The 25,339-nt window shown below is 40.4% G+C and overlaps 1 protein-coding gene across 3 annotated transcripts in view; it reads left to right on the top strand.

Annotated features, from left to right (window-relative positions):
- AFAP1 (actin filament associated protein 1) overlaps window positions 1-25,339 on the top strand; it is a 125,040-nt gene that overhangs the window by 81,701 nt on the left and 18,000 nt on the right. For all 3 annotated transcript variants that reach the window (XM_075420453.1, XM_075420455.1, XM_075420454.1), the window contains exons 5-10: window positions 3,778-3,989; window positions 6,936-7,115; window positions 16,493-16,585; window positions 18,234-18,318; window positions 21,392-21,541; window positions 24,824-25,035. In XM_075420453.1, coding sequence (XP_075276568.1) covers window positions 3,778-3,989; window positions 6,936-7,115; window positions 16,493-16,585; window positions 18,234-18,318; window positions 21,392-21,541; window positions 24,824-25,035 — 932 coding nt within the window. The remainder of the gene's footprint in view (window positions 1-3,777; window positions 3,990-6,935; window positions 7,116-16,492; window positions 16,586-18,233; window positions 18,319-21,391; window positions 21,542-24,823; window positions 25,036-25,339) is intronic.

Here is a 25,339-nt window from a genome sequence, read left to right on the forward strand (position 1 = left end):
TGTTTAAGGTGGAGAAGACCATAATAAAGAAGTGCTAAAAGTAGACGAAGTGCAAGAATAGTATATTAAACAACTGTTGGGACAGATATCATTATCTTAAATAAATATTCCCATGGAATATTTTTGTAACGCCATTAATTGCAAAGAGGCTTACGTACCATATGTTCTACCTATAAAGATGAACAGCAGCAGGAGAAAATTGCAGAATACAGATCATGAAAATGAAATAGCCATAACTTCCACAAGTCTCTGTAATCTGTTTGTAAATGAACACTTGCATGTAGATGAAAACAAGACTGTATATGCCTTGTCTGATAACTTTATTAAAAGCTACTGGTCTGTACAGTATGACTAAATTATTACAGACTAATCTTTGGAATACGTTATTACAAATAATGTGAAAGTCCACTGTAATTTTTGCCCCCCTAACAGTGGAAAGTTTTGATGAAAATATGTGTGAAAAGCCCGTATCAAGCTAAAATAATCAGAAAATGCAAAAGATACAAAAAAAGGTAGATCAGCAGCATTGGAACTGTTGTATCAGTGAGTCTCAGTCTCTAAGACTTCAGTAGACTTAATAAAATAACTATTTTGGAGAGACACTTTTCACTTTTTCTACACGTCTTGTCTTTCTCTCCTTTGGCTTGCCCCTTCCCCACTCCAGGACTCAAAGAATCTGTTGACTTGAACACACACAGAAGAAATTTTCAGATCTTACCTATAGCTTACTGTCAAGCCTGTTTCATTACCCGTTGCGATGAGACAAGATGACGAATTTAGTCACTAGTAGCCTTGCTACAACTTACCTTTACACAGTTTGCTTCCACAATTTATCATTTTTTTAATAGGAAGTTTACTGCTTCCCAAATTCAGTTCACCGTGAGTAATAGTTGGAAACAATACTGCTTCAGAACCCTTTGAAATGATACGTACATGCTGGATTTCTCTGCATATCTTTCTGAATGTCTGCTAAAGCTGTTACATATGGGTAGTAGACTGCCTATGCTATTTATGTTAAAATAGTCACTTTACAATGTGAACAGAAGCTAGTTTATGTCCAGAGCCTGAAAGCCTTGTTTTGGTCATGATACAGCAGTGTGGAGAGAGAAAGAATAGAAGTGGGATGTGGCAAAGAGCGGCAAAAGTTTCAACCAGGATGACATGAGTGCTCCAGGGTGGTCATCCTTCCTGATGTGAGTCACACAGCAAACACTTCGTCTGGCCAAGAGTCCCACAACCCCAGGAGGGGAGAAATATGTGGAGTAGTTAATGGGCAGGATATGGCAACAGGTCCCCAGAGATCCCGTTGGACTGTGTGAGGATGGGAGTCCAGAAATGTCAGCCCCAGAAGCTCCTGCTGGCTTTCATCCTCCTATAAACAGAGACTTGGATGAACGTGCAACTGCTGTGCCAGCTGAGTCCCTCTGCTGATCAGCAATTGCTAACATGAAATCTGCACTTGCACCACTTGTGAGCCACATAGGAAGTACCTGTAAGGCATTCAGCATGTAGAATTTCAATCTCTACTTTGAAGTCTCAATCAGCACTTCCTACAATTAATTTAATTAATCTGAAACTTTTACCACTTGCCAGTATGGAGCTGCCCCCCAAAACAAACACTCCATAGCAGAATTGACCAGAAGATGGCAATTCAATTAAATTAAAAAAAACCCAAAATTTTCAAGAGCTTGACATTTTATTTTCATTTCACTTCAGAATGAAGATGCACTATTTTGTACACTTTTGTGAAAACACTAATAGAATCAGAATGTCTAGTCTTGATTCAGCGATGTGAGGTCTGGATATATCCCATTCTGACTTTGCACATAGGGAGGAACAGATTTAGAATGAGCTTGTCACAGAATCACAGAATGTTAGGGGCTGGAAGAGACCTCTGTGGGTCATCTAGTCCAACACCTACAGCAGGCTGCACAGGACCTTGTCCAGGCGGGTCTTGAATATCTCCAGAGAAGGAGAATTCACAACCTCCCTGGGCAGCCTGTTCCAGTGCTCCGTCACCCTCAGAGTGAAGAAGTTCTTCCTTGTGTTCATGCGGAACTTCCTGTGCTTCAGTTTGTGCCCATTGCCCCTTGTCCTGTCGCTGGGCACCACTGAAATGAGTTTGGCCTCATCCTCTTGACACCCATCCTTGAGATATTTATAAGTATTTATAAGGTCCCCTCTCAGCCTTCTCTTCTTCAGGCTGAACAAGCCGAGCTCCCTCAGCCTCTCCTCGTCGGAGAGATGCTCCAGTCCCCTCACCATCCTTGTAGCCCTCCGCTGGACTCTGTCCAGTAGCTCCTCATCTGTCTTGAACTGGGGAGCCCAGAACTGGACGCAGTACTCCAGATGAGGCCTCACTAGGGCAGAGTGGAGGGGGAGGAGAACCTCCCTCGACCTACTGGTCACACTCCTCTTGATGCACCCCAGGATCCCATTGGCCTTTTTGGCGGCAGGGCACACTGCTGGCTCCCGGTCAACTTGTCATCCACCAGCACTCCCAGGTCCCTCTCCGCAGAGCTGCTCTCCAGCAGGTCCACCCCAAGCCTGTACTGGTGCATTGGGGTTGTTCCTCCCCAGGTGCAGGACCCTGCAGTTGCCCTTGTTGAACTTCATCAGGTTCCTCTCTGCCCAACTTTCCAGCCTGTCCAGGTCATGCTGAATGGCAGCACAGACTTCTGGTGTATCCACCACTCCTTCCAGCAGAGCTCCTTTCCAGCATCAACTCTCTTGTCCTTTTGCCATTTGTCCCATGTCGCCTTCCTACCTCCCAGCTGTGTCCTAAATACCTCGCTAAAGCAAATGAGAGGTTTTTCTTCCAGCTTGTGGCTTAAAAACATATCAAAGTCTGCTTGAAATGTTTGGATGAAATTTCAGCTATTGAAAATACTCCAGTCAAGCCTCCCCCGTGCGAGCCTGTGCTGGTGGGTAACAGGCATGCCTTCAGGAGTTATTATCTGAGGAGCTTTTCTAATATTCCCACATAAACAAATAAATGAGTATGGACGGTTGAAGAGAGGATTCTGTGATAATAGCAAGTTAGTTTTGTAGTTGAGAGGACCGCTAGAGCTGATTGCATTGCTGAAAATGAAAGGCCTGAACAAAGATTGTTTAATTAAAAAGGAATCTTGCCGTTACATCGCCAAACTTAGAGCACGGTTAAACTGTTTAGGCTAGCATGACAAGGCTTTTTTTGCAGAACACCTTTAACTCCAGCAGAATCCGTAGTTCAAGGAACAGCATTGTCTGTTCAACACTGATTGTGTCAGTGCAGGTGCTGTATTTGAGAATTGTATGAAATGCTATGATAGGTAGAATGTGCCCCATAATTTGCTTCTGTGACCTTTGTCATATTCAGGGCTTGTTTCTTAACATGCTGTGTTAATGTTGACATTTCTGTGCTTACATTTTGCAGTATGCAGTAGGGCAAGATGAAGATGTTTCTCTGTAAAATAATTACAAAAGAGGAAGGTATCTGCTAAGTAATATTTTGAAGATAATAAAAAACTGCATAAAATTTTAACTATTCCCAGCTGATTCTTTCAGTTAAAATTCCAAAGATATCAGTGTGGGTCTTCTATAAAATTCCATAATGGAACAACATCTTGTATTCAATTAACTTAATGTATTGATATTACTGAGCACTGAAACAGTAATTTGTTCATGGCTGACTATCGAAAGCCTTAACTTAAAATGAACCCTGTTGAGATTTTCAGTTATTTCACTACACTTCATTGCTACATGTTTTAACTTGACACCTGTATGCTTTTCTTAAAGATTACGACTCAGATGCTATGAGCAGCTCTTATGAATCCTACGATGAAGAGGAGGAGGATGGAAAGGGGAAGAAAATGAGACATCAGTGGCCTTCTGAGGAGGCCTCTATGGATCTGGTGAAGGATGCCAAAATCTGTGCCTTCCTCCTTAGAAAGAAACGATTTGGGCAATGGACCAAACTACTGTGTGTTATCAAAGAAAACAAACTACTGGTAATTTTATATTTTTATCTAGCTGTATTTTTTTTGTACCTTTTAGCTGATGTATTTATTTTTACAGGAATCTGGGTTTTGGACTATGTCCTGCAAACAGTGACCAAGTCTACAGTAACCTTACCAAAGAGTTCAGTCATGATTTACCCAAGAAGCGGTGAAGCACTGAAAATATAAGTGTAGCATTAGCCACTTAGAACTTTGATTTTTATTGCACTTAAGCTTAAACCCAGGCAGTTCCCTGATATTGGAAAGAAAGTCTGGCCTATTAGATTTTAACATAATTCATCTGGAAAAAAAACTGCTGAAACTGTAAATCCAGTCTTTCATTCCCTGCGGACCAAGAATCTCATAGGGAGCTTTGTATATGAACTGTTGGATCAGAGCGCTGGAGAGAAAAGTCCCTTGTTAGACTGAGAATTCACTTGGCAACATATGCTGTGGTAATGTATACACTTTAAGCTAAACCTTTGCCATCTGTTCTGCAGTAATTACAGATGCAGTGTTCATGTGATGCACAGCTGCATTATAGAAAGGAGAGAAACAAGTGGATGTATTTGTTCCTTGAGCATATCTGTTATGTTTCTTCCTGACTGGAGGCACCAGTATAAGATTCCATAAGTTAGTGAATTATCTGCTCATAGATGCCTTTTTGTTTTCTGAAAGAGATCCTAATTGAGGGAAACACTCATTTCTGTGTTATTAAAGTGAACTAATGCTTACAGTAATAAGTAAGTTGGGGTCTTAGGCACTCCCTGTCTTCATGTCTGGTGCTTCCAACGGTTGTAACTAATTATGTAACTAATAATTACTGCAATATCCCAAATGTTAAAAGCTGATTAACAGGTGATAGAACATGTTCTGTAGAACCTAGTTAGTCTACACACTTACAACATAGCTTAGATGTGTTCGCTTTCCAAGTACATATGTGCTTGTGGTGGTGTAGGAAATAACAGGATATGAAATAGAGGTATCTGGGTAAGAGGTTTCTGTAAATATACTTGGAATTCGTTTGCCAGTTTTCAGTGGTTACTGAGGATTTAATTTTTCTATCGTCCTCCATTTAAGTGTCAGATAGAATGTTGATTCCAATTTGGTTTGTATTCTGTTGTTATGCTTAGTCCACATTTTTATCATCATAGATCAAGACCATATCAAATTTCAGGACCATCTGATAGCAGTTTGAAGAAAACAAAGAAAGAGGGGAAAAAACAGATTTTCTCTAAAGTGACACAATATTTCTTCTACAGTTATGTTTGTTGTTCTGTATAGAAATAAGTTATTTTTTCTATTTTCTTTTCCTTTAGCCACATGTGTGGTCTGAAAAGTTTTTTCTTTCCTTACAGGGATGGTCTTTCAGGAATTCTGTAATGAGGATTAAGAAAATAAAAATCACAATAGGAGTCTAATGACCAAGTCACACAAGATTGGTTTATTGTTTAAAGGAAGACTTAGACATTTAACTTATGAGATATGCAAGTAAAACAAATATATGTTCTTAGGGATTAGTAGTTGCTAGTGTTTTAAATGCAGCTGTCATCATAAAACCAATATATTTTAATTAGAATTAGACATTAGAAATAACTTCTAGTAGGGAACTTTTTTTTCACTGAAAGTCCTTTAATATATAAATACTTCAGTTTTAGTAATGTAAAATTGTAAATAAAATATTTAAATTAATATAAAGGGAATTATATGCTGTTTATTGCTTCTTAAAGTGACTAATATTGTGTATTTCCAAGACTTCATAGCTTGAAAACTTCATATATTTTTAAAGTTACAAGCTTGAAATCTGTGACCAAGCTAGAGAAACTTTGAGTTAATGGGCTTTGAAGAGGGAAGGAGCATTTGGAGTGATTTGCAGCGGCTGGTTTAGAGTGGCTGTATTTGCTCAGCATAAGTTGTAGTGTTTATAACATACTTTTAGCAAGCTACTGTCTTCCTGACAATTGCATCATGATATGAACACTGCCGCAGACACGCAAAAGTTCACGTGCTTTTCTCTACATTTGTACTCTTCTATGTATGCGTATACTAATTAGTCTTTATTATTTAATACCTTTTTAGCCTTTGTGCTTATTTGTATGAGTAAAAGCCTAATTTACATAAGTACATAAAATAATTGAACATTCAACTATACTGATGTGTTAGAAGACAGGAATAGGGACTAGAGCTACAGGACAAGTGATGTCACTTGAAACCCTTAATCTTAAGATCACCAATTTAAACGTAGAGCAGGTAGTGATCCAGCATGAAATGGCTGTTCATTGACAGCACTTACTACTGAGTGAAAAAACATTGGGTAAGTCATATAGTTTTATCCAGGAGCTTATAGGGTAAACTGACGTGGAGATTTACCTGGTTTTGTGCAGTGACTGATTAAACTGAATTAGCTAAAAAAGTTACCATCCTGCGACTTTGCCCCCATTCCAGTGTGACAATTTTTTTTATCCAGAAAAAGAACGGCTGGGTAGGGGATGGGCCAGCGCTTTTGGAGCTGCAGCGTGTAGGCACTGACGTAGTTTTGCCTGCATATGCTGGGCTGTTGCTGCATCGGGGTACGCATCTAGGCTTTAAAGTCATTAACTGTACAAGTTTATTCTGCTGCTACATGTGAACAGATATCCTAAATCACCCCCTTCCTGTCTGATCAAGGTCAAGGTTGAGTCATAAGGATAATGCAGAGAAGCTTAATGCTTGTCGTATGTTGTACCTGTCCTGCAATAAAAGATGTCTGTTAATGTCAGTCTGGAAGTAATTTTGCTTTACAGAGGGAAGGAGGAGGAGAAATACAAACTTGGCGTTGGCTGAACTCTGTGGTATGTGGTAAAGGGGGGCGTGGAAAATATTAAAAATTTAAAAATAGAATTTCTGTATAATAACAGCTTTCACCCAAGGTTCAGGAAGGTAATATCTAACTTTTGAACTTTCCTTACATTTATTTAGTGTTACAAAAGTTCCAAGGACCAGCAGCCCCAGATGGAGCTGCTCCTGAACGACTGCAGTATCACGTACATTCCCAAAGACAGCAAAAAGAAGAAGCATGAGCTGAAAATCTCGCACCAAGGAGCGGATGCCCTGGTTCTGGCAGTACAGAGCAAAGAGCAGGCGGAACAGTGGCTCAAGGTAAGGGGAACATTTCTGACCAGGAGCTTCTCCACACACAAAGTGCTTCCATTGCCTGCTCTGTTGCTGTTAAAAACCGACATAGAGACAGTAACATTCAGGGAAATCCAGACCACTAAAATCCCATCTAATTTGGGACTGCAGAAATACAGACTTAATGTTCAGGCCTCGAAGCAACTCCTTGGGCAACCAGCAGCTCAGAATTAGGCAGCTGCTGCTGCTGCTGCTCCCTGTGGTTTTCACCGCTAATTGCACAATAATCTGGCACAGAGAGGAAAGGTGGTAAATTCCCTTCCATCTTCATCACGAGCTCATTTTCCAGAAAGCTTTGGTGGTTAGGGCACACTGGTAGCGAGCTGAAGGTTCAAATTCCCGAAGGTGGAGGGGGCTGGCACCCAGGCTGCTTTTTGGAGTGGTAGATATGTAGACCTCCCATAGGCTACCCCGCAAACGCTGGGCATGCCAACATCACAGGCACCTTTTTAAAAAGGAGGATCTCTGAGGAGATACCTGTTCGAATTGCTCTGGATGGAGAAAAATCCTTCAGCTTCCTGAAGTTAGTTCAAGTTTGCTAATCCTGCTTTAGCTGGATGTCATCCTTTATGGTTTGTTCTGGGAATGCAGACTTCTGAGAAATGGGATTTTGTCATCTTCCACTCTTTTCTGCTCAGTGTCTGCAAATGTGGAAAATCCCAATGCAAGGGCTGCAGTGTTAGATCCTAACCAGATTACTAGTATTTATGTTGGACTTTGCCAGTCTCAAATGTGGAGGTCAGTGGAGTAGTGTGGGAAACTATCACTGCAATTTCAGCAGCTTGTTTTAAGACCTTGAAATCCAGCCTCTTAAATGCATGTAAAAGTCTGAAAGCATAGGACTCATCAAGCATTCTCCATGCTGTGCTCTGGTTTAACCTTATATGGTGCTTATTTTTCTAAGAATAAATTGTATTTTTCCAAATACAATCGAATTAAACACATAGGAATTTCCTGATGGCAGATAGTTTTTCTGCAGAAGAGGGAGACATAAAATGCAGCTTAAGAGGTATGAGTTCTGCTGTGGGCTAATTTCCTAAATGGAAAATTAATCTGTAATTTCCTATTTTGCAATATTTGAATATACCTTTTGGGGGTTTGCGTGTGTGTGTGTGTGTTAGGTTTTGACTGCAAGTTTGTATCTTAGCTTAGAAAATGCACTCTGTTGTCTTTATGATAGAAACTAATCACAGCCACTTGTTTTAGGCTGCTTCTAACATCAGTATCTTGTTTTAAACTTTAAAATCTAGCACCGTCCAAGTGTCCTAGTAATTCACCTAGACTTTCAAAAAGACTGATTATAACGAATAGAAATTCATAAGTCATATTCTGTTCCAAGGGAATTCCTCTGTAATTAGATCATAGTAACTGCACCACTATTCCATTATTTCCTGTGTTGTTCTAAACTTGGATTTAGTAATGCTGAATTCATTGGCATTTGTCAGACTTTCTTCCATTAAAATTGTTTTCATTTTTCTTTTTCTTATTTTAAATTGTACATAAAGCATTCCTCACAGGGAGACAGAGCAGTGCTTGATTTTTCCATATCCCAGACACATTCATGCTACTTTAATTAAAAAAAAAAAAAAAGATTTTGTACGGTTGCGTGTTAACAAAGTTGTGTGTGCCGAGGGTGAATGGCCGGACAGTGTGTTATCTGCAAAGCATTTGGAGACAGTCTGACAGCACTTTATTTAGTTCCTTCATGCTGCAAAGCTCTCTATTAATAAAAACTCTTTCAAATACATGGCAGCGCTACTGTTCGCTCAACTTCCAAGTCCTCGGTGCTGCTGCAGTACCCTTTTCTGCACAGAACAATTTGCCTGTCCAACAGCTAACCAAAAGTGGTCTGTGCAGCTCTTGCAACACCTCCAGTGTTTTCAAAAAGTGTAGCTTTTTTTAGAAAAAAGATTTGGTTTTCATATTTTTAAAAATTTATCAGAATTTAAGTTTGGGGAGTTTTATTATGAAAATAATTTTTTTTTCTCATTCAAGCCTTATTTAAAATGAGCATCTGAAAATCCTGTCTGGCTTTGTGTAGGAAGTTTCTATACAGAGAAGGAGATCACTGCTTTGCCTTGGGAGAAGCAGGTGGAGCTTTACCTGCCCATCAGTCAGAGGGACAAGGTTCCCCCCTCCCAGCTTGCTGTCACCTGCCTGTGATTTTTGTAGTTACCAAAATGGGCAGATTCAGAGACTGACAATGAGAAGGTCTCTGCAACCACATTTTTAAATCGTAAGATGCCTTCTTTGTCAAAGATACCCTACCAATATGTGCCAGTGGAGCCAGGTTATCACTCGGGAGCAACGGTTTCTCATTAACTCATATGCAAGTGTCAAAGTAACGCTTTACTCTTGAGCCTGAAAATCTCAAAATGGCTTTGGAGGCCAGATTTTCCCATGAAAGCTAAACCAGATGATTTTTTGAAGTCAGATGTAACCAGATGATTTTTTTTAAGTCAGATGTAATGGGTATAAAGTATGTTTACTTAAGCAAGTAATTTTAAAATATCTATGGGAAGACAAGTGCGAAATAAATGCAGAATATTTTAGATCTTTTTTGTAAAGATGACACCAAAAACGCCAGCTGATAAACTTAGTGCAAATTGAAGTCTAGACTGGAAACCACAAAGGGAGTTTCAGGTTTACCAGCTAAGAAAGGCTTGATGAAAAAAAGATAGCTGATGTCACCAAAGAGCCTGTCAAGCTTTCAGAGCAAGGAGCGCAGCTAGTATAAATTCAGGCTAGAGCTGAGATCATAGCAATACTGTGGAGCGCAACATAAAGTGGTGGAATTTTCCAGACTTGAGGCCTAAAATGTTGCCACAAAAATGTACATGAAAAAATGTGTGCAGTTACACACTCAGACCCAAACATGAGCTTTTTCCGTGCGCACTTGGAGTAGATGTGCATCTGTGTGCGCATCTGTGGTCTAGTAAGGTCTTCAGTCTGCCTGTTTGTCTCAGCACATCCAGTGGACTGGCTGAAACTGCAGTTATTTGTCAGCATCCCTGGGAATGCTACGTTAAAAATAAAAGGACTACTAAGAACATGACATTACAAGAAGATGCTTGTTTAGTGGCTTCATTCATACAGATGAATGTATTCTGTGTGCAGGACCTTCAGACTAGGCCACAGAAAATTGCTCTGAATATGAAAAATACATGGATGCCAAAGAAATTAAGTTCTGAAGTAGCTTCTTGTAGAAAACAGGTAGAAGGCGGCAATGGTCATGGTGTCTGGTCCCAAGGCCTTCTCTTGCTCTTAGCATTGTCTCCTGCAAAAATGTATTTCTGATTTATCATGCATGAGAGGTAATCTATCATTTTGGAGTACTGGCCTTGATTTTCATTTTTCCTTAACATTAGGCACCTTTTTTTAACTTTTCTTCCTTTTACAGTGTGCAGCCGTTTTGCCGCAGTCTCTTCAGTTGAGGGTCTGTAATTGAGCAGTGAACCTTTCAGGCATAAGTAGACGTTTCTGCATCTATCATTTTGTCAATGTTCAGTCAGTTCTGAACTTGTTGTAATAAAAGGGATTTTTTGCCCTGAAGCGAGAAGAAAATCAAGATTGAGACTGTATCCAGTCATCCCCAGTGCCTGCAAGCCTCCCCATAGGGCTGTTCATCTGGTTGTCCTACTCAGCTTCCATCTCTGATAACTGCATGTTGTCTCTTGTAAAAGTCATTGAAAACATATTTTTTTCCCCTGCCCTGAGCTCAGTGAGGGCAGTGGAGTAACTTCTGGGCTCCAGCCTGAATGTGGACTGACTTTTACTGAAGAATAAACAACTGACAGAGCTCTTCTTTTACCAGTTTAAATCAGCACAAAACTGAGCTTGTGACTGTAAACATTGTGTGGCTGGTTTTACTTTCTATGGGAATTTCCAGCTAGAGATCTCAAAACACTTCAAACATTACTTGCTTGGTTTAAGTAATGTTCCCCAAAGAGGTAATTATCTCCATTTTGCAGCTGAGTAGAGTCAAGTGCTGAATGATCATGCCTTAAAACTGACTGGGAAAAGTGCATTTGGGGATGCGTACTCGACACAAGTGATTTCCATACAGTGTGTGTTAGTTTGTAAGTGACTTCAGGAACATACTGTGTCCCAAGGCAGTCAGGATGGGTTCGTTCTCCACTGCACATCATCACGAGCAGTGAAGGCTTTGCAAACTAAGTGAAACCTCCCAGGGCTTACACCCCTATTGTCTCAAAGAGGTGGTTTTAGATACCTTGGTATAAACCACAGCAAGGTCCGTATGTTTGCATAAGAACTATTTAGTGTATGATCTGGAGACACGTCCGACGGAGCTGCATGTAAGAGCTTCGACCAGCCCACAGGACTGCTGCCAGCGTGCTTCGACAGAGCCGGAGGAGCCCATCCTGGCTGTGAACCAGAGTGCATGTGACTGGCACCATGGAAAACAAAATATTACTTAAAAAAAGCAGGTACATATGTGAATTAAAAAAAAAAACAAAAAACAAAAAACAGTGAATACAGAACCACAGACATCCTATTTGCATGTAGGTTTTCTTTAAGTTCCTGGCTGAAATCACGAATGCCAGCTGTAGCAGATCTCAGAGCAGAACCCAGGAGGGCTGAGACTTGATCTCTTGCTTTCACCACAAGGTAGTGTTCGTCCTCTCTTCTACTCACGACTTTGGATGGTAAATTAATTAAATCATACCTCGCTCAGAATTACAGCCTAAAGTACGATCTGCATCTCCGCACCACCTGGGCTGGGGCTGCAGCTGCGCTTGCAGGGGGTACCTCTGCCCTTGGAGCAGCAGTGCCTCTGGCCACCCTCCCCAACTGCCCAGCGCCTCCTTCCATGGCTTGGCCCGATTCAGTGGCCGTACATGGCAGTAGACTTCATGGTAATAGAGCAGGAGAAGTGATACATGGGTTGTCTTCGTTGAATATGTCAGAAAAATATTTTTAAGGGGAGACATACAGACAGTAAAGATAGGTTTGTTGGCTGCTAGACTGCTAGAATCTCATCCCCACTTTGCTCAGACAAATGGAATTAAGGCAGAAGGATGAATCTTTTCAGGCTAGGGGATGCTTGAGAATGTTGTTTTCCAGTGCAGAAGGTAAAGAGGGTTTCTTTTTGAAACTTATAGCATAGGCTATGATGTGAATAATTTCTGCTTTTCCTCTAATTTATCTAGGTGCACACCTTGGGGCATTTCTTCTCTGCAAAATGCTAAGAGAGCTTTGGTGCTCTCTTAAGGTGGAGGAGATTTATGCTAATGTGTGTAGTGTGTGAGGGTCTGAAAGAGAGAGAAAATGAGAATTTTGTCATGCCCAAATGACAAAAAGTCCCCGAAAGTGAGTACTCCTCCAGCACTGAGAAAGGAGTGTTGCAGGAATGAGAAGTACTGAGCTACATCTGGAGCCAAACCCTTTCCCTCTGCTGTGTGGTGCATGAGCAGATTGCAGCTTTACCGTATGCCTGTCTTCGGAGTTAAGCAGCAGAGACAGGGGATTCAGCCCATCCCATTTCTAGCCATTCCTGTATTTGCGATACATGTGGGTAGATGGGGCCGAGGGGTGGGTGGGCTGGATGGATTTTGAGCCTGGTTACATCCAGAAGTGGAGCAAATGCACAGTCAGGCTGTCGGCTTTCTCCCTAATCACTTTTGAACTCGATCATATTAAAAGTGTGAGCTTCTCCCATGAGTTTCATGAAAACACGAGACGAGACGCTGTAATGACAGCCCTGTAGCCTGAACTCATCCCACGATGTCCACAGGAGAGAGGTCTGCAAGCTCCTCAAACACGGGACGACTCGGTCTTATTCCTTATCCGGTCCCAAAGAGGTCAACCGCAAGGAACCAGCTGCAAGTTCCGTGCTTGTCCTCAGAATTTGTTGGGTTTCTGTGTGGCAGGGTCTGGGCAGCAAGCAGCTGTGCTTTTCATCTGAAGCCTGGAGCTTTGAAGGTAGCTGGAAAAATCTGATTTGATTCTTCTGACTTTGCAGGTAGGCTAAGTATTTTGCCTCCAGTCATGGTGTGTCATTTAAAAGAAGATATAATAACTATAGAATTTTGTAGGTGACAGCAGGTGTGATGGTTTTATAGCAAATGTGTTAGTGCTTGTGCAGTAAGATAGTTTTTAAGAGAGAAATATTCCAGACACACCACGTAGCAGAAATTCCACTGGCTTCACCCATCACTGTCAATGGCTTGGGGCAGGGAATCTTTCCAGCTTTGTACCTGCAAGTACTTCCCCTCTGTTCCTCATGTCACTGCAGTCAATGCGATACACTGGTGTATGTCCTGATCCAGCTGGGGATTCAAGCCGTTTCTATAAATTAAAGAAGTAATAATAATATAGTTCAGGCTGCACAAGCTTTTTCCAGGTCTGAGTTTGAAAGAGGCAGTTCTGGACTCTACTAATTGTAACATTGTAATGGTAATTGTGGTATTTAAAATTCTTGTGATGGAATAACAGAAGATTGTTTTAAATGTATTTAGTTTTGAGGCTTTCCAAAGAAGTGAAAGGTCTTCAGTTTTCTGATTACATTTGCTCATATTTTTAATATATTTGAATACATAGTCTGTTTAAGATCTCAGTTTGATTTTCCTGGCAGATCACCTTCTGTGTGTGTATATGTAAAGTACCAAGGTATTTGTGGTGAGAAAAAGAGAATGACTTCCCTTTGCTAATGTATGGGAAAATTTAAACTATTAATGCAGTGTGCGCTATTACAAAATATTCTCAGTACAGCCTTCCAGCTTATGCCATTTTATTAGAAATAACACATTTGGGGATTCCTTTTATTTGCTTTCTAGTTTTGGAGCCATTGAGAAACATTTATTCATGTTTTTACACATTTCCTTGCAATGGATAAATGTTTGCTGACCTCCTTTCTCCGCTCTCACTGAGAACTATTTTTTAATGATCTTTTGTTTTCATATGACTCCAGGAGGTGGAACATAGAAAAAAATTGACAAGAACTCCGAGTCTTGTGATTGAAATTATGCAAGTTGGCAACACTGGTGGAATGTTTTATCCTTAAAATTTTGAGTTAAAGCTATAAGCATGTGAAAACCACATTTATAGTGGCAGCTGTCTGCAAATGTAGTTATAGAGAGTGCATCCAGGCAACCATTGTATGTTAAAGGCATTTCATCCTGGTGAGCTGCAGAAGTATGCATTTTCTGCTGTGCGTGGAACACAATTATATTGCACATAGAAGGTGATGAGCGAGTCTTTTGCCAGTGGACCTCTTGAACCCAAATGAAGTGTTGGATCCTTGAGTATGCATTTACTTCAGGCCTTGCCACGAACTTCCATTTGATAGTGTGTCTTTTTTTAAATCAAAATTTAATTACAAACCAATTAAACACTTCAGCTTCTCCTTAAGTATGTGAGGTATGATAAGGACCGGATTTACTTGAGTGCATGACTTTGCACATACTATTCAGTTAGTGCTGCCAAATCATTTCCCTCTGTTCTGTCTGTAACTCCCATTACTATCTGCCTTTGCCAAAATTAACTAACTGTGTGGTGTGAGCAGATGCTGAAAACATGAGCAATTGAATCAGGGTCATGCAGGAGACAGAAATAAATGTTCCCAGAAACCGTACTATCACATTTATCTAGGAAGAAAACAGCAGTGCATTTATGCCATACCAAGGACCAGCAATTGAAAGGAAAACAACAAACGTAACAAAAATTTCTTACAATTTTGGAGAATTTAGGACTGCGTTTAACTCTGAGGTGCAAATTCTCATCAACAGATATGTCGAAATTTTCTGTTACAAAGGATTCCAAGTGGCATGAAGTACTGTTCTTCTGTTTCTGGGACAAGATATAGCGAAGTTCAGACAGTCAAGAAAGGATGCTGAAGTGTTTTAAGATACTAGCTCAGAAATGGAAGTGTAGGTTCATTTCCCTGCGCTGCTGAGAGTTTTTTATGTGACACTGAGTGAGTGATTTAATCTTTCTTTTGTTCCTGAGTTCTCTATCTGTAAAATGGGGCTGGTGCTCTTTCTTTCCTTATGGCATATAGTGCTTGTAATTTATGAATGTGCTCATGAGTTGTAGCGATGGGGTCTTTGGAAGCCCGTAAACATTAGATTTGTTTAGCTTTACCTTAAAGGGAACTTGAGTGCTGTGAAAGGACTGTTTGGGTCATCTTTAGCTCTTTTAACAGTTTCCACATCAAAATTGTTCAGTTCAAAACTGAAAAGATGTTGTTTGCTGTTTTGCTTTTCCTCTCCTTGAAAGAAATCTGGATTTTGACAGTTAGCTAATTGCTGGTTTCCCTGGAACTGGGAGTTCTCAGGCCAGATCCTCCTCTCTGCCAGCTGAAGTTGCTGTAAACAGTATGATGGGAGGAGCTGGATATGTAAATGCATACATGTACATGTGAAGGAGAAAGTTTGCATGTCTAGCGGTAGCGTGTCCAGCAGAGTGGGCTGCCTTTCTTTCTCAGCTGGCTTGGCTCTGCTGTCCTGTGTGGCTGCACGGCTGTAATCAGCGCTGTGGAGCTCTGCACCCCCTCGGCATGAGTCTGAATGGAGAGCTGGGACCCGTTCTCATCAGCACAAGCGATTTCAGACTGCTAATGGGCTGGTGGTAACCTCATGAGAGGTAAAAAAATGTAATTATGTCCATATGGAGTCATCACACGTCATTGCTCATGGCGTATTTTTACATTTATATAGTTTCAGGTTTCGAAGTTCTTCGAATTCTGTTAAAATCTCAGTGAATTCCAGGTTCTGGATTTTTCTTTAACTTCTTAAAAGCAGACTCAACGCCATTCCCATTTCCAAGAACACATTTACAATTACTTTGACCTATTTCTTTATGTCAATGTGCAAGTATAATACAAAAACACCACAAAATACCACTGTGCAGTATTAACTGTAAGTCGATCAGCACTTCATTAGCTCTCCAATAGCGAAAAAAAAGAGCAGCAGGGTAGTGTATTATGCAAAACTCTCATCCTTTGACATGCGGGACCTTGGATCTAATCCCAGGTTTTCGTCATCATAATGAAATTAATTTGGTGGTGTCAGCTGAGTTCGTATTGCAAAACTAGCCCATGGAAATCGGCAGCGCTGTTGGTTTCTTTACTCAGGAGAGCCTTGGAGCTTAACTTGTCTAGAAACTGAAACCTTCCACCTCTAGACATTATGTTTCCTCCAGGTCGTAAGTGAAATGACTTGGGGAGGCAGCGTGGAGTAGTCGGTGTGGTGGCAGCCTGCCTCACACCTGCCAGCCTAGTAAACATCTGGGAGGTTCTCCTTCCCATCTCCCTCCACGTGCATATGTAATTTCTCCGATTTATATTTTATGAATAATTAATAAGTCTTGCCTTGTCTCCTAAGGTTATAAAAGACGTGTGCAGCAACTGTACAGGAGCTGTAGACTCTGATGGGCCATTGTCTAGTTCTCCAGTACACAAGACAGAGCTGGAAAAGGTAAAGTTATCAAAATAATGAAAGCAAAATTCCTTGTGATTGCTTGTTACAGAGGCACTGCATGATTTAGGGGATGTTCCTAAAACAAAGCTGAAATTGAAGTTAGGTTCTGGATTTCATGTATTAACTTTTTCTTGTTAGACCACTTTGTAGGCCAATCTTCAATAACTGCTTTCTAGACTCATGCTACTGTTTTAGACTATTAGCCCCTGGATTGTTTCTGTTTGTCTGGATACGTGCACGCATCCTACAGAATTAAGACTTCTGCCGTGTCTGTTCATTCGGTCACGAACAACGAGCAGACTGGCTTGTATCCTTTAGCAGCTGCTCTTTAGCCATGCAGGGTGCAGTCTAAGCAGGTCTGATACCTGTGCTGTGGTGCAGAGACGCTCTCCATCAAGTGCCAAGAGCCAGCAGGGATGTGACCCTTAGGGAAGAATAGCTGAAGATTATACAGAAGTTTTAAGGGGAAATCTTTTATTTTCGAGAATTTAGTTCCTGAAGTGCTCCCTGGGCGTGCTGAGGTCACTGTTTTGGCAGACCCTTTCAGGCATTCGTGCCTCAACACAGAAGCTTGGCTATTGGCACGTGGTTGTCTCTGCTGCCTTGACTCAGTAGCGTATGAGAGCAAGGCTTAGGAAGGAGCACAACACTGACATTACCAGCACCGAGTTAAGAGTTACCCTGCTCTCTTAAGACATCCATGTGAGCAGACCCCTCTGCAGACCCTGCTTAAAAGTCCCGCTGACAAAGGTTTCGTCACCGAATTCCTGATGGCAGTTTCTTCCCCCGTGGTGGAAGGTGGCTGCAGTCCGTAGGGTTCCGTTGCGTTGCAGCTGGGGTAGTAAGAGCAAAGCATGTTCCATGGCAGCTCGGACCTCCTGACTGCACAAGGCAAGAGCTGTTTTGCTTGGATGCTTGCGCACACCTGCAGAGTGTTAACAAAGTCACTGAAAGCATCATAAAACAGTTTTTTTCCAAAATGCATGCCATGAAAAAGTGTAGCGAAACTTCTCATTTGTTTCTTTCCGTGATAATCTGTAGATCTTCTTCATGGCTTCACCACTTGTGAGTAATGCGGTTACCAAAACTGTGCTGGCATAAGCTCATTACCGCATCATCCTACATCCTGTATGCAACCTGTACAGAGTAATTGGTGCAAAAAATTTATTTTAAAAGCCTCATTTTTGTAGATATTGACAGTACTGAAGCACCATGGAGAAATGCGCTATTTTCTGATTAGGTGTAATTGTAAATGCATATTTGAAGCATTGTTTAAAGAAATAATTATAAAATTATTCTTATCTGCTCCATGTAATTATTCATTGCTTAGCAGATTAATAAACAGCAACATTTAAAGTCCAGAAATTAATTAAAAATATATTGTGTAATAAGAGGTATTGAATGATGATTATTGTACTCTTTTGACTGTAGTTTCAAATGTAGACCTATTTTGTGGTTGCTGTGCTTTTCTAAAGCCTATATGGCAATGTAAAAAAAATCCTCAAAAATTGAATTTTTTACTATCTTCTATTTGTCTTCCAAATGTGTTTTATTTCACAGTTCGCATACTTTTAAATTGACTCATGATACTTCATTTGGCAAAGGTGCCAACAGTGTATGTCAGCTAATCTCTTTGTCCCTGCAGAAGTTGTCATCTGAGAGGCCAAGCTCAGATGGGGAGTGTGCTGTGGAAAATGGCATCACCACTGTGTGCAATGGGAAAGAACAAGGTACGTCTCAGAATCAGAGATGCTTGGTGTAAATAATATGTGCATGTAGGGAGTGATAGGTAGTGAAATACCTGGCTTTTGTCTTTTAAAAAGAGGCAGTAAAGTTTGTGAACATTTTTGTTAAGGTTCAGTGTAACTTGAAAGCTGAGTTATGTCAAGAATGAATCCTTAAAATTTAAAATAACAAAAGGTATTTGATGTCATTGTGCAGGTAAAATCACTATAATTAGTATAAGGAAACAGAATATAGAAATCTTGACTTGGCCTTCTGTGTGTTCAAAAATACCGTTTTTTAGAGCTTGGCTGACCACTATAGGCAACTAAGAGTTGCTTTTAATAACTCTAACTGTATAGTGGCAACATAAATAATGGGTGTATAGCTCCTAAGCAAAAAGCTATCATTGACTACTAGAACGAAAGAATCATGAGTATTTTATATATATATATATATGTATGTATGTATGTATGTATACACATATATACACAGTTTATATATGTGTGTATACAGATACATAGATATATAAACTATTATGTATGATTATATTAACATACTAAAATGTGTATAATAATGTAATATCATTTGGCTTGTGAGTAAATATGTATATAATTTTACATATTCTGCACTAAAGCCATGCATGTTTTGTAGTCCTTATAGTCTAGCAGAGGCACATCCCAAACCCAGAGGGAATTTTGTCTCAGTTACATCTAAAAACCTCAACCCCTGTGCTCTCTTCCTTGCCTCCCTCGCTGCTCCCCAGAGTGGAAGAAATTCTGTGACTTTGTTAACTTGCCGTATAGCAATGGTATCATTTAGATAAGACATTTTTCTGCAGCTGTCAAGCTGAAGGGTAATGTGAGCTGCAGTGAGCCCAATGTCAATACTGGCCTTGGTGCCAGCGCTGTCTCGCCTTTTGACTCATTTCCTTTATCTTCTCTCTGGGTCTTTTTCCAACATTTCCTGACTATAACGATCTCTGACATACCTGACAGAACAGAACAACGTCAGGTTTTGTGGTTTCTAGAAGCTGTGGGACATGGTTAGATTTCACCCTATAAGATCTTAAGCTTTCAAAAAGCGTGGTACCATTTTAGTCTCCAAGACCTGCTGAGAAACATCTGTGACCCAGTGTTGTGCGTGATGTCCAGAAGTACCTGGTGGCTCAGGTGCCCTGCGGGAGCCATGCTGATGGAGCACATGCTGCTGGAAAATCAGCCCAGCTTAGATGTCCCAAGGAGGATAATTGAACAGACCAGCTGCTTTTGAAAATTATGACCTTCAATATGTAGTAATAAAAATAATGGACATTAATGACTGCAGGGAGTTTAAAATATCCCTGGCATCATTTTAAATGGTTCTGGGTGAAGTTACACTATTTTTTGAGCAATGGATAGGAAATGCTTAACAGAGTACGTAGAGAGGGACGCTTCGGAGAGCATCTCCAGCCGTCACCCATCAGCCAGCCTCTGCTCCGCTCTTAACCAGCTGCTTGATTTGCTGTGGGGAAGGAAATGAGAAGAAAAGGCTTTTGTGGCAAAATCACTGGCAGTCAGGCAATCAGTATATCCTTTAGACTCAAAAAGATTAAGTCATGAAGGCCTTATTTCTGCTGCCTCGCAGTTCTGCAGGAAAATAAAACAGCAATGTGAAGGGAAGATAGGACAGAAAAACAAAAAAGCACTGAAGTGGGCCTGTTCCTCTGTGTGTTTGTCCGCTCTCCATCCGTGCCTGAAAAGCTGCCTTTCCCCTCAGCACCGCATGCAGCAGGCAGCGGATTTGTGCAGTCCTGGCTACAGACACAATTTCCAAATAATGTTCCATGATTGCTGACAATTAAACTAAATATGATGAATTATCCCATTGTGAGTCCCAAACTGCTTCTCTGTTTTCTGTGCATTCTGCTTCCCAGTTCATCAGTCCATATAGTCATTTCTCACGTGAACATTTTCTCCTTTTTTTTCCTCGGTCTACAACAAGTCTGTAACCACTAAATGTTCCCTGTTGCAAAGGGAATTGATATGCCAGGGATAAAGTTACAGCTGCTCAATCAGTAATTATTCTAAATGTATTTTTCATCAAAGTTTTTTTTTCAAAAAAACAGTGCAAGATGATGGATATTTTTGCTGCCCTTTCAGTTAGCAGAGAGACTTTTGCTCTGCTGATGGAATCCAAGTTAGGCCACTGAATGCAATTTCTGAAAGTTCGTTTGTTCTGTTTTGCAAATAAAAGGTCTTTTTTTCTGTCTCTGTTTAATCTTAGAAACTGAGGGTTTTTTTTAATTTGGTAGGATTTTGGTCAGGTAGGCACTTTTAAAAATGCTAGCTGTAGTCCTTGCCATGTTACGTTCAGCAGCTCCCTAGGCCTTAGTGTACAGAGCCAGAATACTGCTGGCAAGGTATGAAGTCAAGGGAAGCATAGACTGGATGTTAGCAGAATACGTCTTTTCAGCAGAGCTTTTTCTTTCCAAGCCCTCATGATCACAAAAAGTGTCGACTTCTAACCATTGAATGCTTATACTGATCCCACTAATTTATTGCTAGTGGTTAATTTATAAGTCTTGTCTTTCTAAAAGGTTCATTGTGATAAGATACCTTAACCTGATTGTACATAGCAGGAGTATTTTTGCTAGGCAAGCATATTCTGTCGTTGTTGTGTACTTAATTGTTGAAGTATTTTGGGGTAAATGTTTTGGGACGATGAAGGATTGTCTGGCTGGATTTTTATTCTTGTGTATATGAGCTAAATTTATATGCAGGTACCTGAGTCGTACCGATAAATTAGATGATGACTGCGGTGGAAAGAGACTTCCAGCTTGATTAGATAAAATTAAATTAGAATCTTGATTTTTGTTTTTCTTTCCCTTCTGAATGCCATGATTTTTATAGCACAGAGATTATTTATAGGCATCTGCATTGGAGAGGGCATATAATGTTTATCTCATTGCAGTCTGCAGCCTGTGTACAAATGTTCATCTTGCACAGGATTGTTTGTCTGAACTTCTATTTTTAGTCAGGTTCTCGCTATTCATTGGTTAATTTAAACACACTAAAATACACACTTGTGCTTTCTTAATAGTGAAGAGGAAAAAAAGTTCAAAATCAGAAGCCAAGGGCACTGTGACTAAAGTAACAGGGAAAAAAATAACGAAGATCATTGGTTTAGGAAAGAAAAAGCCATCAACAGATGAGCAGACCTCATCAGCTGAAGAAGATGTTCCAACATGTGGTAAGTGATTTTTCTCCTAAAGTCTTAAATGCACATGTGACTAAAACTTTATAAAATTATAGCCTAGAAATTCCTCTAAAATTGCTTTTACTGCTGTAATTCTTCCCCCAACATCAGAAGGATGCACTCAGACTGAAAGAGGGAGTTTATCATTTGAAAAGATACTAAAAAGATTTGACTTTTTGAATAAAAGGGTAACACAGGCTTAGAAGGAATATCTTTGCAAAGGTGAGGGGGAAGAGAAATGTGGACAAAAAGCAGAAAGAAACGAGCTGTTTCAAACCAATGGATATGAAATTAATATACGCTGGACTATGAAATAAATTTAGGCTAGGAATTGGAAGAAAGTTCTTGGGAAGGGATCGAGTGTTTTACGATGGATCGTGCTGAGGTTTTATGGGATAGCAATCAAGACAGCAGGAGACTAGCCTCAACCAAAGTGATTAGAGTTTAATTGTGGGTTCCTAAAGTGGTACATACTCGGCAAAACTTGAACGAAGTAACAAATTTCTAGTAAACTATTTTAACTCCTGATGTTAATCACCCCATATGACAGCTGCAGTGCGTGGCAGCACCAAGGAAGTATATAAAAAGGCATGCAGAAAATGCTTATGTTTTGTATCTCAGCTGTTAATGTTTGCTCACAATTTAGGACTTTGTGCAATGCACTTAGCTGATGTCCTCACAACTCTGGTATTTTCAAACAAGGCAATGTGTTTATGTTCTCCTGTTTGCTTTTTGGTGCTCCAGTATTAAGTAAGATTTCCATAGATGAATAAGATTTGAACCCACCCTTCTCCCAGTCCCTTCCAAAAAAAAATTTCCATAGAAGCAAGCTGTGAAGCAGTTGCACCAGATTCTGAATTTGGATTTGACTTTTCCCCATTAATTGACTAGGAAGCCTTTGGGAAACCCACAAATCTGTGATTAGAGAGTAGTTAGCAGAACTCGTTGGTGCATGAAGTGTGATAGATGCTTGCCCAGTGTGAAATAAGTAGATCTGTGGACCACCAGTGAGAACTACATAGATCACAGGTGGCTCTCAAGCCACCTTTTAGGAATCATTCACATAAGCAATCTTTGATTAAGTATGTGTGTGTATATATGTCTGTACATCAGCTAAGTACAGATGTGATTTATCAACCAAAAGAACAGGTGGGAAAAGCTGTGTCCAGCCAGATGCATTGTCTGAAGCATCTGGCTTCCATAAAAGCTCAAACTTCCGGGGTCTCATACTCCGTCGATTGTTCTGTGTTATGTGAAACGTTAACCACAGCTGACAATCTAATTCCTAGTCTTTCTATCATTATTTCAGATGTGGACAGAAGTATAACCATTGCTATTGGCTGCATTTGGCTCTACTCAACACCACTTAGAGATTTTATAGGGAAATATACAAGTGTCTAAGCTTTGATCATTGCAGGAAGTCTTTGCAGAAGGGGTTTCTCACCACCAGAAATTTGTCTCAGTGCAATACCCTCTGGGAGGTTGCTCCACAGCTGAAGGCTTTTACACTTTAAAAGGCTCTGCCTCTGTTCTCCCATGAACAAAGGGAAAAGCCCAGCGGGGCTGCAGGGGATACCCAGCTAGAGTGGAAATGGAAACCCACCTGTGCTCAGAGTCATGGCAAAGCTCCTCCCCACAGCATCACTGGTCTTTGACCGACTGGGCTAAGCTGAAGTGCTAATGCCCCAACTGGGAGCACACTGAAGGCATTCTGGTCATGTCAACTGTTGAAGTTTTAAGCAGGGATATGTGGGAGGAAAAGCATGAGATCCTGTGTAGTTCAGTTGAAGTAGGAGGGTTTGGAAGAGCTTTTTGGAGAGGTGCGTTGGGAGCAGAGAGGGAAAGAAGTACTGTCTGAAAAAAAAAGGACTCACTCCAAAACAAGCCAGCTGGCTTGAACGAGAAGGGTTTTCCATTTCTAGGGATTATATTATAATGCACAGCTATACAGGGTTTTGTTACAGGAGGAGGGAGGAGAGCTGGAGAGTGTGATCATCACAAGGAGCCAAGATCAGGGGATTGTGCACATCCTCCTTTTTTTTATAGCACCTTCCAAGATGTGTGTAATTCTGATCTGCTATATCCTCTTGGATCAAGCTTTGACATTGGAACTATAATGTTGGAAGGGAAGCCCAGAAAAATTAAGAAGTCATAGTTTTAATGAAAACCAAAGAGATAGCTATCCAACAGGATTAAATGACAAATTTTTCATGTAAATTCTGGCCTGTGCAAGATATCATTTGCTTCCCTCTGCGTATCCTGTTTGGAAGCAGCAACACACTGAATTCATGTACCATTCGTAATGTGGAAGCAAAAGTAAAAGATCTTTTTGTGTTTTTTCATTCCCAAATTAAATAAGGCAGGAAAATTGGGCATTGTCTTGATTTGAAGGTTTAAATCTGGAATGATTGTTGCTATGGGACAGAGAAGGAAAAACACAAAACACTGCCTATTTAATTTTATTATATGCCCAGACACTGCATCCAATATAAAGCATGATAAGAAAAGTGGGGGTTTTTAAAAGGCAGTTTGTTCATGAAATTTTGATTTGTTATAAGGGTACTGTATTATCCTGGGAGGGGGGATTGTTTAAACCTCTGTCTTAAAGTTTAGATAAATTTCATATACATTTACTTCTTGTATTTTAAACCAGTATGAATTTTATTATTATTTGCCTCTGTAGCGATTTTTAAAATTCTGCTTTAAAACATCGCAAACCAAATGTGCATTCTTCTTTCTAAAGAAAATCAGAACATACAACATCAGCGCTTAGTAGGGCTTTAAAACACTGACTTTGGATGTTACAGAAGATAGCTTGTCAGGTGATTATGTAATATAAGCTGTGATTTTCCCCAAAAATTTTGGTCAGCCACAATTATCGGTCATTACACATGGAGAAGGTGGGTCTTCTGTGTGAGCCCATCGTCTGTATACGTAGCTTTTTATCACTGTTCCTCTCCCATTCTTACTGAAGTCTTGGGGACTGGTGTGCTCCTGCTCATCCAGCCGCTGCTGTGACTAACACAGAGCAGCCGTTTGCACGTGAGCGGGATCACATGTTTATATGCATTTTTCTAGGTTAGTGGCATAGTGAAAGTTTTCATTAAAAGAAGTGGGGTCATTTATTTGTCTTCCTAAAATCCATCTGGACTTTCTATTATAAGAAGAATAAGTTGTTTAAGTGCTAGCGTTACATTTGAAAAGTAAGTTTCTTTTTTTTTTTTTCTTTTCAAAAAAAGTCAGGAGTAAAACATCTCACATTTCATTTTATTGCAGGATATCTAAACGTGCTCTCAAATAACCGTTGGCGTGAGCGCTGGTGCAGAGTGAAAGATAATAAACTCATTTTCCACAAGGACAGGACAGATCTGAAGACACACATTGTTTCTATCCCTCTCCGTGGCTGCGAAGTCATCCCAGGACTGGATTCAAAGCATCCCCTGACGTTCCGCCTGCTCCGAAACGGGCAGGAGGTCGCCGTGCTTGAGGTGCAGTGGTTGCTAATGGCTATGACTTGTAGGAACACCCACAAGCTAAATTAGAGAAGAACTTTCATACAACCTGGCCATTCAAAAAAATCTTTGGAATAATATTATTGCAGAGCTGGATAATAAATACTGGAAGGAGAAAAAAAAATGTGGAGAGTTGTAGATAAAGAGAGAACTTGTGATTTAATACAGTTCAGAAATCTTCTCAGTAAGATGCTTTTCTCTAGACTGACCTTCCCTTGACCTGCTACTAAAATATCCCTGCTCCTTCTCTGTGAACACTTTTACATCAGGTATATAATTC

This window comes from Opisthocomus hoazin, chromosome 5, assembly GCF_030867145.1.
Source record: "Opisthocomus hoazin isolate bOpiHoa1 chromosome 5, bOpiHoa1.hap1, whole genome shotgun sequence".
NCBI classification, from domain to species: Eukaryota; Metazoa; Chordata; class Aves; order Opisthocomiformes; family Opisthocomidae; genus Opisthocomus; species Opisthocomus hoazin.